Raw genomic sequence first — 14,564 nt, forward strand, 5'->3', positions numbered from 1 at the left:
ACAGAAATGTGGAGGCTGTTTAAGGAGCACTTGTTGCGGATGTTGGATAACTTTATCCCACTGAGACAGGCAAGGGATGATAAGGTGAAGGAGCCTTGGATGACGAGAGCAGGGGAGCTTCTTGTCAAAAGGAAGAAGGAAGCTTACTTAAGGTTGAGGAAGCAAAGATCTGACACAACTTTATAGGATTACAGGGTAGATAGGAAAGAACTCAAAAATTGACTGAGGAAAGCTAGGAGGGAGCACAAAAAAGCCTTGGTGGGAAGGATTAGGGAAAACCCAACGGTGTTCTACACATATGTGAGGAATAAGAGAATGATCAGAGAGAGGGTAGGGCTGATCAGGGATAGTAGAGGGAACTTGTGCCTGGAGTCTGAACAGGTAGGGGAGGCCCTGAATGAATCTTTTGCTTCACTATTCACTAGCAAGAGGGACCTTGTTGACAGTGAGAACAACATGGACCAGGTTAGTAGACTTGAACAGATTGATATTAAGGAAGTGGATATGCTGGAAATTCTGGGAAGCATCAAGGTAGTTAAGTCCCCAGGCCAGATCAGGTCAATCCAAGGTTACTACAGGAAGTGAGGAATGAGATTGCTGCGCCTCTGGTGATGATCTTTGCATCCTCACTCTCCATGGGAGTAGTACCGGCTGATTGGAGGGAGGAAAATGTTGTTCCTCTGGTCAAGAAAGGGAATAAGGAAATTCCTGGGAATTACAGACCTTACATCTTTCATCTGTGGTAAGCAAGGTACTGGAAAGGATTCTGAGAGCTAGGATTTATGACTATTTGGAAAAACATAGTTTGATTAAAGCTAGCAGGTCATGCCTCACAAGCCTTGTTTAGTTCCTTGAGGATGTGACGAGACAAGATGACAAAGGTTGAGCAGTGGATGTGATGTACATAGATTTCAGAAAGGCATTTGATAAGGTTCCCCACGGTAGGCTCATTCGGAAAGGTATGAAGTATGGGATATAGGGACACTTTGCTGTCTGGATACAGAATTGACTGGCCAAAAGAAGACAGCGAGTGGTAGTGGATGGAAAGTATTCCACCTGCAGGTTGGTGACCAGTGGTGTCCTGCAAGGATCTGTTCTTGGGCCACTGCTCTTAGTAATTTTTATAAAATGACTTCGATGAAGAAGTGGAAGGGTGTGTTAGTATGTTTGCCATGATACAAAGGTCGGTGGTGTTGTAGGTAGTGTTGAGGGCTATAGTAGGCTACAACAAGACACTGACAGGATGCAGAGCTGGGCTAAGAAGTGGCAGATGGAGTTCAACCTGGATAAATGCAAAGTGATTCATTTTGGAAGGTCAAATTTGAATGCTGAATACAGGGTAAAACACAGGATTTTTCGCAGTGTGGAAGAACAGCAGGATCTTGGGTTCCATGTATGTAGATCCCTCAAAGTTGCCACCCAAGTTGTTAGGGTTCTTAAGAAGGCATATGGTGTTTTGGTTTTCATTAACGGGGGATTGAGTTTAAGAGTCATGAGGTTTTGCTGCAGCTCTACAAAACTCTGGCTAGGCCACACTTGGAATACTGAGTTCTGGTCGCCTCATTATAGAAAGGATGGAGATGCTTTAGAGAGGGTGCAAAAGAGATTTACCAGGATGCTGCCTGTATTGGAGGGCTTGTTTTACGAAGAGAGGCTGAGTGAGCTAGGGCTTTTCACACTAGAGAGAAGGAAGAATGAGGTGACTTGATAGAGGTACACAAGGTAATGAGGTATTGAGCAGTGCTCCGATAGCTAGTGCTTCCAAATAAACCTGTTGGACTATAACCTGATGTTGTGTGATTTTTAACTTTGTACACCCCAGTGCAACACTGGCATCTTCAAATCATGGTAATGAGAGGCATAGATAGAGTAGATAGCCAGAGATTTTTCCCCAGGGCAGAAATAGCTGTCAGGAGGGGTGATAATTTTAAGGTGATTGGAGGAATGCAAAGGGGAGATGTCAGAGATAGGTTCTTTATGTAGAGAGTGGTGGATGCATGGAGTGCACTGCCAGCGGTAATGGTAGAGTCAGTGACATTAGGGACATTTAAGCAACTGCTGGACTAGCACATGGGCAACAGTAAATTGAGGGATGTGTAGGTTAGGTTGATCTTAGCTTAAGATAAATGCTCGGCACAACATCATGGGCTGAAGGGCCTGTACTGTGCTGTACTGTTCTATGTTCCAAAGCATTTAGTTCAGTAACACCAAATACATTCATCTTAATAAACATGAAGATTAACAAATTATGCTGGTCTGGAAATTTAACTGCACACAGAAGATCAATTCAATGGGACTGAATGTGAAATTGTGATTACGTATAGCCCTGAATTGTACAGGATATTTGGGGATCATTTTGAGGGGAAATTGAACACCCCCAGTAGCAAGCCATGCTCAAAGGGAGCACAGATTAGAGAAGCATGGATATAGTGTTACAGTCTGATGCATCCTCATTTTGGGTAAGTTTCTACACTAGAATGCACGTGCTCAAGAGCACTACAAATTATAGGTTTTCCTGTCTGACCTATCCAACTAAATAATGCAGCAATTAATATAAACATGACCCTTACCTGTAGTAGCAATACAGTCAAATCCAACAAATGCATAAAAGCAGGTTGCAGCACCAGCTAATGTTCCAGCTATTCCATATGGTGTGAAACCACCTACACCATAATTACTGGTTATATTCTCTGATGATGACAGATTGCTATAAGACAAATTGAAGAGGCAAAAAATGGTACATTATACTTACAGAACACATTCAACTTTCAGCTACTCATAAAACAACAATTTAAGAAGATAATTTCAAGATACTATAGTTAGCAAACTTCACGGATATAATGAACATTTTTATTTGTTTTAGGATACAGCAGGGTTAGTGACACTGCTTCTGAAGTACCACCACACTGAAACAGCTACTAATGAATTTAAAGGACCCCGTACCCAAAGCCAGTAGAATGAATGTTATATACAAAATACCCTGCAAGGACTGCAACAAATATTACATTGGACAAATGGGCAGGAAGCTAGCCACCAAGATACATGAGCATCAACCAGCCACCAAAAGATATGACCAACTATCACTAGTATCCATACACACAGACGAAGAGGGACACCAGTTTAATGGGGACAATACATCCATCTGGGGACAGGCTAAACAAAGACATGTGCAGGAATCCCTAGAGGCTTGGCATTCAAACCAGAACTCTATTAACAAACATATAGATTTAGACCCCATTTACCAACCTTTCAGAAACAGAACCGAAATGATATCACCTACCACAACAAACCATGACACATAAATAGCAAGTGGGACAGAACACCAATGCTTCACCAGAGACTCACTGATGATGTCATCTAGCATCTGAGAACAAGCCCACCAGCTAGGTGAGCAAACTTACAATCTGAAGTACTGTGGAGAAAGTGAGGACTGCAGATGCTGGAGATCAGAGCTGAAAAATGTGTTGCTGGAAAAGCGCAGCAGATCAGGCAGCATCAAAGGAGCAGGAGAATCGACGTTTCAGGTATAAGCCCTTCTTCAAGAAAATGAAGAAGTGCTTATTCCCGAAACATCGATTCTCCTGCTCCTTTGATGCTGCCTGACCTACTGCCTTTTCCAGCAATCTGAAGTGCTGTGTGAAGTACTGGTCACCGTACTTATTGAACAACCCTAATGTGTTGGAAGCAGTTCAGAGAAGGTTTCCTTGACTGATGCCTGGAATGAGTGGATTGCCTTATGAGGAAAGGTTAGACAGGCCTGTACCCTCTGGGATTTAGAAGTGTCAAAGGTTACTCAATTCAGCCATGTAAGATCTCTAACCAGGTGGATGCCAAAAGGATGTTTCCTCTTGTGAAAGAATCTAGAAATAGGGGTTATAATTTAAAGATAAGGGACACCTATTCAAAACAGAGATGGGGAAACTGTTTTTCTCTTCAGATGGTTGTGAGTCTTTGAAATTCATTTCCTCAAAAGGCAGTGAATGCCAAATCATTAAATATATTTAAGACTAAGAAAGAAAGATTCTGGATTATTAAGGGGATGAAAGATTATTGGGGTTATGCAGAAATGTAGAGTTGAGGTTAAAAAGAGATCAGTTGTGACCTTACGATTGATGGACCAGGCTTGAAGGGCTGAGCGATCTACTCTTGTTCCTTCTTTGCATGTTTGTGTGTTTATAACATACAAAATGGTGAGGCCATAACAGAATTGCATTGTAACTGTACGTAGTTAAACTTCCAATTAAGGCAAATCAACATATTTTATTGGTCATTTTCAAAATCCTGGCATGTGAAACTGTTACTATGGGTGAGATGAGTTAACCAGGCGCCAGTCTAAATATTGTCACCACTGGGATCAACTTCTGCAATCACGTCCTCCCTCCTTAGATGGCAGGATGACTTTCTCATCATCAGGTGAAGACAAATCTATAAATATGCAGCTGCATCTCATTAATTCACTCCTGCCAAACTGAGGTACTTGATACTTCAGAAACTCAACTGTATAAATCTTGTGACTCTGATCTTTGGCCTCAACTCTGAAATATGTAGAAAGCTTTGGCTGCCTCTACTGGAACTTGTTAATGGTCCTCATCTTTGCTTTCACTGTAAAGTTTACAATTGCAATAAGTTCCTCCACAGGACTAAGGCACAATATGTAGAAACAGCAAAAGATCAATGTGAAGGGAGGGTACATGTCACTGTAGGGTACAGTACTGCATCAAAAGTTATGCGATGCATTTGCTAACAGCTAATGTGGCAAACCAACTGCACATTTATGTAGAACATGGTGATATGTGAAATGAAAAGAGGAGGCAAATTTAATGGGGTAAAGGTGGACTCCAATCAGTGAGTACTGCTACAGTCAATATAGGGAGGGTTGGCTACATTCAGTCAAGATTGGTCTAGTGCACATCTGGGGATTGAGTGGTGAGGCAAGCTTGTTGCTAGGCAGTCATGAGTTGCTAATTAAGGGTTATATAGTTTTTAAATGCCTTTTTAATGGCATAACTTACCTAATTAATATTCAGCTTTCTATTTTGCCAAATATGCCAAACACCCTCGACAGTGAGAAATCTCAACATGGAAATCAGGCTGGTGACCTCAGCTAAGCAAATCTCAGGTCATATTTATTTACACCAGCCACATCCATGGACATGCTGAAATTCCCCACTGGAAGAGCAGTACCTAACATATTGGTGGCAGAACCATGAAACATTCAGGATAATGCCTGAAATAGGCATTAAGCTGCTTCATAGCAAATGCCTGATATGGTCCCCTTTACAAAACCTTACTGTAACTGGAACTGGGCTAGGTTAGATTAAGATAATCCTGACTTCATGCGATCTAATGAGAGATCTTTAAAGAAGCCCCAAGAAAAAGTTAAAACTTTTTAATAATTTCCACCTGAATTTATGGCTGAGAGGAGCAGGAGCATTCCTCTTCATTCCAGAGTATTCCAGACGGCTATTGTAGATCCTTCTTCAACTTACCCCCCCTCCTTTCCCAATAGCTTCGCGTCTTCCCATCAATTCACTACATCCCTCCTAATGTATTCCTGCCAGAACCCACCAAGAGTGCAAGCAGAGATGCAGACAGACCAACTATACCCTCATTAAATCATTGATCCTTCCCAGGCCAACTCACTGACAGCACATTGCTCAGGCCCTGAGGCCAGTTTTGGATTAGCCTCAGGCCTCTGGCTTAATTTTCCCCAAAAATGTACTTTTTAGATTAGATTAGGTTAGATTACTTACAGTGTGGAAACATGCCCTTCGGCCCAACAAGTCCACACCGACCCTCCGAAGAGCAAACCATCCATACCCATTACCCTACAGTTACCCCATCACCTAACACTATGGGCAATTTAGCGTGGCCAATTCACCTAACCTGCACATTTTTTGGACTGTGGGAGGAAACTGAAGCACCCGGAGGAAACCCAAGCAGACACGGGGCGAATGTGCAAACTCCACACAGACAATCACCTGAGGCGTGAATTGAACGTGGATCTCTGGCGCTGTGATTTGTAGTGTTAATTTTTGATTACAATTAAAATTGGACTTCAGTGAATGTAGAGGGGAGAGAGTGTTTTGCTGGAAAAGCACAGATCAGGCAGCATCCGGGGAGCAGGCGAATCAATGTTTCAGGCATAAGCCCTTCATCAGGAATGAGGCTTGTGGGTTGGGACTGAGAGATAAGTGGGGGTGGGGGTGGTGCGGTTGGAGGGAGGTAGCTGGGAAAGCGATAGGTGGATGAAGGTGAGGGAGAAAGTGATAGGTCAGAGGGGGGTGTGATGGACCGGTCCAGAGGGTGGTGCTGAGTTGGAGGCTTGGGACTGGGACAATGTGGGGGGGAGGGGAAATGAGGAAACCATTGAAATTCACATTTATCCCGTGTGGTTGCAGGGTCCCAAGGCGGAATATGAGGTGTTTCTCCTCCAGGTGTCAGGTGGTAATGGTTTGGCAGTGGAGGAGGCCCAGGACCTGCATATCCGTGACGGATTCCAAACCAAATGGGGTTGTCATGGGCACCCATATAGGACCCAGATATGCCTGCCTGCTTGTTGGATATGTGTAATAGTCCATCTTCTGCAGTTACACCGGCACTAACCCCACCTGTTCCTCTGCTACATCGATGACTATATCAGCACTGCCTCGTGCTCCCATGAGGATGTTGAACAGTTCATCAACTTTACCAACACCTTCCACCCCAACCTCAAATTCATCTTGACAACCTCCCTCCCCTTCCTGGACTCTCCGTGACAGTCTCTGGCGACCGACTAACCACAGACATATACTACAAGCCCACCGACTCCCTTGCTACCAAGACTACACCTCCTCCCACTCTACCTCCTGTAAAAATGCCATCCCTTATTCCCAATTCCTCTGCCTCCACCGCATCTGTTCCCAGATGACTAATTCCACCTCAGAAAGTCCCAGATGGCCTCCTTCTTCCAAGATCACAACTTCCCTTCCCATGTATTTGGCGATGCCCTCCAGCACATCTCCTCCGCTTCACATACCAACGCCCTTGAACCCCACCCATTCCAATACAACAAGGACAAACCCCGCTCCTCCTTGTCCTCACCTTCCACCCCACCAACCTCTGCATACAACGCATCATCCTTCGCCACTTCCACCACCTCTAAATGGACCCCACTACCAGAGATATAATCCCCCCCCAACGACCCCTATCAGTGTTCCGAAAGGACCATTCCCTCTGCAACTCCCTTGTCAGGTCCACACCCCCACCAGCCCACACCCCACTCCTGGCACCTTTCCCTGCAACCACAGGAAGTGCAAAACCTGCGCCCACACCACTCCCCTCACCTCCATCCAAGGCCCCAAGGGATCCTTCCACATCATCAGAAATTCACCTGTACCTCTACCAATGTCATCTATTATATCCATTGCACCCGGTGTGGTCTCCCCTACATTGAGGATACAGGATGCCTTCTTGTGGATCATTTCAGAGAACATCTCTGGGACACCCGCATCCACCAACCCCACTGCCCTGTCACTGAACACTTCAACTTCCCCTCCCACTCCGTCAAGGACATACAGGTTCTGGGCCTCCTCCATCGCCAAACCGTTACCATCTGATGCCTGGAGGAGGAACGCCTCATATTCTGCTTTGGGACCCTGCAACCACACGGGATAAATGTGGATTTCAACAGCTTCTTCATTTTCCCTCCCCCCACATTATCCCAATCCCAAGCCTCCAACTCGGCACCATCCTCACTGCCCGCTCTGGTAACCTATCACCTTCTCTCTCACCTTCATCCACCAATTGCTTTCCCAGCTACCTCCCCAAACACCCCCACCCCCACACCCCTGTTTATCTCTCAGTCCCGACGCACAAGTCTCATTCATGATGAAGGACTTATGGCTGAAATGTCGATTCTCCTGCTCCTCGGATGCTGCCTGACCTGCTGTGCTATTCCAGCACTACACTCTTGACTCTGATATCCAGCATCTGCAGTCTTCATTTTCTCCTCTTTTAGTGAATATACAATAGCTTAATTTCTTTCCATTCCATGTGAGACACTGAAGTGCCTCAACATACTTGTAACTAAATATGATAATTTCAATACACATTCAAGTACATGACATTACCCAAAGGGTTTTACTCATTTTCCATTCCCTCATTTTAATGTGGCAGATGTAGTCTAGGCTAGACAAGCTAAATGCAGGAAGGATACTACCAAAGACTGGGAAGTCCAGAAATAGGGACCACAAACTGAAAATACTGGGTAGGTACATTAAGAATAATAGAAACTCCTTTACCAAGAGAGTGGCGAGCCTGTGGAATTCAATGCCAAAGAAAAGCAATTGAGGATAAAACAATGAATGTCTTCATGATGGAATTAAATATCATTTTTGGAGCTAAAGGCATCAAAGGATATAGGAGAAAACAACTGATTGATCAGCCATGATCATAATGAGTGGCAGAGTAGGCTCAAATGGTCAAATGGCTTACTCCTGCTCCTATTTTCTATGTTCCTGTGGACATTGGACAGTGTCCTCCCCTCTCAGAGCTTTTTCAGCAATTGCCCTGAGCTTCAGTCTAAAACACTTCAGCATTGACAACTCTCTGGACTGGAAGATCAATATACGATGGGCAGGTGAAAGTTCGTCTTCCACCAAGTTGATGGTCCTCCAAAAGCAGGTGATGTTTGTCTCAGATTGGAGAACAGTCTCTACAGCACATCTTAGTTACTTATGTTAGTTTTTTTAGGGGCGTTTTTCTCAGAGTGTTTCTTTTTCATACACTTAATGACCTTTTTTTGGAAACATGAGAAATAAGATCATAAGACACAGGAGCAGAAATTAGGCTGTTCAGTCCATCGAGTGCTCCACCATTTAATCATGGCTGATAAGTTTTTCAACCCTATTCTTCCACTTTCTCCCTGTAATCCTTGATCCCCTGATACTCAAGAACCTATCTATCTCTGACTTAAATATACTCAATAACCTGGCCTCCACAATCTTCAGTGGCAGTGAATTCCATAGATTCACCATTCTCTGGCTGAAGAAGTTTCTCCTTATCTCCATTCTAATACATCCTCCCCTTATTCTAAGGCTGTGCCCTCAGGTCCTAGTCTCTCCTACCAGTGAAAACATCTTCCCAACATCGATTCTGTCTAGGCCATTCAGTATTCTGTATGTTTCAATTAGATCCCCCCTCATCCTTCTAAACTCCATTGAGTATAGACCCATAGTCCGCAGACATTCCTCATAAGTTAAGCTTTTCGTTCCTGGGACAATTCTCATGAGCCTCCCCTGAACACGCTCCAGGGTCAGTACATCCCTTCTGCGATATGGGGCCCAAAATTGTGCACAATATTCCAAAAATGGTCTGACAAGAGCCTTATAGAGCCTCAGAAGTACATCCCTGCTTTTATATTCAAGTCCTCTCAAAATAGATACCAACATTGCATTTGCTTTTCTAACTAATGACTCAACCTGCAAGTTCACCTGGAGAGAATTCAGGAATAGAACTCCCAAGTGTCTTTGCATTTCAGGTTCTGAATTTCCTCCCCATTTGGAACATAGTCCATGCCTCTATTCTTTCTACCAAAATACATGACTCAATACTATCTGTCTCTCTATGTATCTTTGTATTGTCTACAAACTTAGCCTTTAGTGCCTTGTCTGGATTTATTCATTTGTCCTGAGATGAGTGGTGATGTAGAAGAATTTTCAACCTATAAATGGGATATGTAACCATTTCCTCCATTGCTCTGGAGCGTCTATCATTTTCTCATCTAGACTAAAGCATGTCAGACAGCCCCCTTCAAAGTCCTCCCCTGTGAAAAGATGAAAATAGCAGCAATAGGGAGCAAACAATCCATCAAGATGGGTTCAGGCAAAGACATGGAATATTCTTGTCAACACCTCGTGATCATCAGGACAAGAGTGGATCAAAACCTCACTTTAATCAAAGGTCTGGAACATTTGTGGATCAGGATCAGTCTGATCAAGCAAGACAGTGATGGAACATTTAATGTTACACCCTCCAACACTGAGTAAGATGCAATCTAAGTGCAAAGAAAGAATTCCAGCAGAATGTGCAGTTGATAATGGTGAAAGTGTATGTGTTTGTACCAGAACATTACCAACCATTGTTGGCAGATAAATAAAACAATTCAGGAGAAGCTTTCAGTATCTCCACACTCCTTTATTTACTGGATACAGCACTGACAGCTGTGCAACTATAGAACATGTAGGGACAGAATCTTATAGGGGCCTGAGCAATGTGGACTATGGCAAAATTTGTGAGAGTCAGACAAGAAAGTCTGGTGAGGCTGATCTTGACATTAGGAGTACTTCACAACATCTTTTATGCATTTGCTGAATGACAATGCAAATTTCTAATTAGGTAGTGGTAAATTGCCAGTTAAGGAGATTATTGCTTGTTAAATGCCTTGTTAATAGCCCAATCCATCTCATTAATATCAAATAAAGAACTGTGGATGCTGGAAATCTGAAAGAAAAATAGCAAGTGCTGGAGAAACTGAGCAAGTTTGACAGCATTCATGGACAGAAATCAGAGTTAACGTTTTGAGTCCAGTAACCTTTCCAAAGAGTGCTGGACTATCAAAACAAAGAACTAAGAAAATTACAGCACTGGAACAGGCCCTTTGGCCCACCAGCCTGCACCAATCCAAATCCTCTATCTAAACCTGTCGCCTATTTTCCAAGGATATGTATCCCTCTGCTTCCTGCCCATTCATGTATCTGTCTAGATATATTTTAAATGATGCTATTGTGTCTGCCTCTATCATCTCTGCTGGCAACACATTCCAGGCACCAATACCCTCTGCAGAAAGAACTTTCCACAGAGATCTCCTTTAAACTTTTCCTCTCTCACCTTGAACTTGTGACCCCTAGTAATTGAGACCCCCATTCTAGGAAAAGCTTCTTGCTATCCACCCTGTCTATACAACTCATGCTGAAAATGTGTTGCTGGTTAAAGCACAGCAAGTCAGGCAGCATCCAAGGAACAGGAAATTCGACGTTTCGGGCCAGAGCCCTTCATCAGGAATGAGGAGAGGGTGCCAGGCAGGCTAAGATAAAAGATAGGGAGGAGGGACTTGGGGGAGGGGCGATGGAGATGTGATAGGTGGAAGGAGGTCAAGGTGAGGGTGATAGGCCGGAGTTGGGTGGGGGCGGAGAGGTCAGGAAGAAGATTGCAGGTTAGGAGGGCGGTGCTGAGTTGAGGGAACTGACTGAGACAAGGAGGGGGGAGGGGAAATGAGGAAACTGGAGAAATCTGAGTTCATTCCTTGTGGTTGGAGGGTTCCCAGGCAGAAGATGAGGCGGTCTTCCTCCAACCGTCGTGTTGTTATGTTCTGCCGATGGAGGAGTCCAAGGACCTGCATGTCCTCGGTGGAGTGGGAGGGAAAGTTAAAGTGTTGAGCCACGGGGTGGTTGGGTTGGTTGGTCCGGGCGTCCCAGAGGTGTTCCCTGAAGCGTTCCGCAAGTAGGCGGCCCGTCTCCCCAATATAGAGGAGGCCACATCGGGTGCAGCGGATGCAATAGATGATGTGTGTGGAGGTGCAGGTGAATTTGTGGCGGATATGGAAGGATCCCTTGGGGCCTTGGAGAGAAGTAAGGGAGGAGGTGTGGGCGCAAGTTTTACATTTCCTGCGGTTGCAGGGGAAGGTGCCGGGAGTGGAGGTTGGGTTGGTGGGGGGTGTGGACCTGACGAGGGAGTCACGAAGGGAGTGGTCTTTGTGGAACGCTGATAGGGGAGGGGAGGGAAATATATCCTTGGTGGTGGGGTCCGTTTGGAGGTGGCAGAAATGACGGCGGATGATACGCTGTATACGGAGGTTGGTGGGGTGGTAGGTGAGAACCAGTGGGGTTCTGTCTTGGTGGTGGTTGGAGGAGCGGGGCTCAAGGGCGGAGGAGTGGGAAGTGGAGGAGATGCGGTGGAGGGCATCGTCGATCATGTCTGGGGGGAATCAGAGGTCCTTGAAGAAGGAGGCCATCTGGGCTGTACGGTATTGGAACTGGTCCTCCTGGGAGCAGATGCGGCGGAGACGAAGGAATTGGGAATATAGGATGTGTTTTTACAGGGGACAGGGTGGGAGGAGGTGTAGTCCAGGTAGCTGTGGGAGTCAGTTTGTTTATAGTAGATGTCTGTGTTGAGTCGGTCGCCCGAGATAGAAGTGGAAAGGTCTAGGAAGGGGAGGGAGGAGTCTGAGACAGTCCAGGTGAATTTCAGGTTGGGATGGAAGGTGTTGGTAAAGTTGATGAACTGTTCAACCTCCTCGTGGGAGCACGAGGCAGCGCCGATACAGTCATCGATGTAGCGGAGGAAAAGGTGGGGGGTGGTGCCAGTGTAGCTGCGGAAGATGGACTGTTCCACATATCCTACAAAGAGACAGGCATAGCTGGGGCCCATGCGGGTGCCCATGGCAACTCCTTTAGTTTGGAAGAAGTGGGAGGATTGAAAAGAGAAGTTATTCATACCACTCATGGTTTTGTAGACCTCAATCATGTCCCCCCTCAACCTCTGTCTTTCTAATGAAAATAATCCTAACCTACTCAATCTCTTTTCATAGTTAGCACCCTTCCTACCAGGCAAATTCCTGGTGAACCTCCTTTGCACCCTCTCCAAAGCATCCATATCATTTTGATAATGTAGTGACCAGAACTATACGCATTATTCCAAATGTAGCCGAACCAAAGTCCTGTTGTATTAGTATTCAGCTTTCTACCTGTGCTAAACACGCTAAATCTCAGAAATTCCTCTTATGGAAATCAGAGTGAGTACCTGGGGACTTTAGCTTGCCACTTGCTCTGATAAGCCTCCATGTTGCTCTGCACGAAACTACATCTCAGGGCCCAATCTACATGCACGAACCACATGCATCCCTCATCAATTGGACATTGTATCTGATATATATACCAATGCCTCATAACCTTCATGGGGTCTCTCTCACCTACTTAGCAAGCACATAATTGCATTACAAGGTAAACTGGCACTGAAAGGTGGCTGCAGGCCCATTTATGTCAGTTCAGGTTAATTATTGTGCATGTGATGTGGTATTGTCATGTTAGCAGGTAATTCAACAGTAATAGTATGCCTGAATACTCCTGTGATATTGGTAACAAGGAGCTCTCCTTTTGAAAATGACAACAACGCAGAATTGCTCTGAGGATACACTGCTTGGGGTCTTGGCCAGGTGCAAAAGTAACCTCTGTGAGGGCAAAACCTGGAGCTTCATGAGGAAGATGCTAAGACTAAAATATCTATTTACTGTATTTTCCTTTACTATTCTCACAGATTAGTTGAAAGCAAATGAAGCCCAGTCAACTCAGTACTTCTTATAATTGTTTTACTATAGGAACTGGTTACAGAAGACCTTAGAGACAACTGCAGGAACAACAGCAAGTCCCACAGCCTGCAGAGGGATGAGGAACAGGTCAAGAGACATCATGATGATGCAGAGCCCTTGTGCAAAACTAGAGCTACTGGCTAAGGTGCAGCTTTCTGCAAATGAAACATAGAAATGAGGAGCAGCAGTAGACCATTTGGTCCTTCAATCCTGCTTCCCAATTCAAGATGATTATGGATGATAGAGGTATTCCAACACAATATTCCTGCTTTCTCAACATACCTCTTGATGCCTTTAAAATCCAAAAATGTGTCTATCTCTTTCTTCAATATATTTAGTAACTTAGTCCCCACCATCTTCTGTGGTTGAGAATTCCACAGCTTTATTACATTTTGAGTGGAGACGTTTTTAATTTTAGTCCTGAATGGTATACTTCACACCTCAGACTGTCCTCCCTGGTTCTTGATTCCTCAACCAGGGAAAACGTCCTCCTTGCATTGAGTCTGTCTAGTCCTGTTATCAGGTTTAAGCCTAAGGGATCTCTGCTGCCCTCCCTTTATGGGACATTTATCCTTTCTTAGATAGGGAGATCAAAATTGTATGAGATACACCAAGTGTGGTCTCACTAAGGTTCTGTACAACTGCAGTAAAAGACCTCTACTTCTGAACTCAAAACCTCTTGCAAAGATTGCCAATAAACCACTTGTCTTCCTAATTGCTTGCTGCACCAGTCTCTCTACTTTCAAGGACACCCAAATCCCTTTATATATCACCAATTATATACAATATATCATCATTCATAATAATGCTCTGCCTTTCTGTTTTTCACATCAAAGTGTATAATTTCACACTTAGACACATTTTACTGTACCTGCCATTTGCTCACTCACACAACATACCCTTGCATCTTCCTCAGTCCCAACCAATGTTGTGTCATCAGCAAACTTGAAGTGTTGCATTTGGTTTCCTTGTCCAGGTAATATATAGTGTGAACATCTGCAGCCCCAAACACTGGTCCTAGCATTACCCCACTGTCACTATCTGCCACTCAGAAAAATACTAATTTATTCCCAATTTCTGTTTCCTGTCTGCCAACAAATTCTCAATCCATGCCAATGTTATACTCCCTATCCCACGTGCTTTAACCTTTACCACCAACCTCTCATGGGGGACTTTCAGAAAAGGTGATGAAGGTCCAGGCACCAGGAATGTGTTAGTT

At 44.5% G+C, this 14,564-nt stretch overlaps 1 protein-coding gene across 1 annotated transcript in view; it reads right to left on the reverse strand.

Moving 5' to 3' along the window:
- slc7a2 (solute carrier family 7 member 2) overlaps positions 1-14,564 on the reverse strand; it is a 160,671-nt gene that overhangs the window by 38,011 nt on the left and 108,096 nt on the right. Inside the window, exon 5 of the mRNA XM_060830540.1 lies at positions 2,571-2,707. Within this exon, the coding sequence (XP_060686523.1) occupies positions 2,571-2,707 (137 nt within the window). The remainder of the gene's footprint in view (positions 1-2,570; positions 2,708-14,564) is intronic.

This window comes from Hemiscyllium ocellatum, chromosome 1 (genome assembly GCF_020745735.1).
Source record: "Hemiscyllium ocellatum isolate sHemOce1 chromosome 1, sHemOce1.pat.X.cur, whole genome shotgun sequence".
NCBI lineage: Eukaryota > Metazoa > Chordata > Chondrichthyes > Orectolobiformes > Hemiscylliidae > Hemiscyllium > Hemiscyllium ocellatum.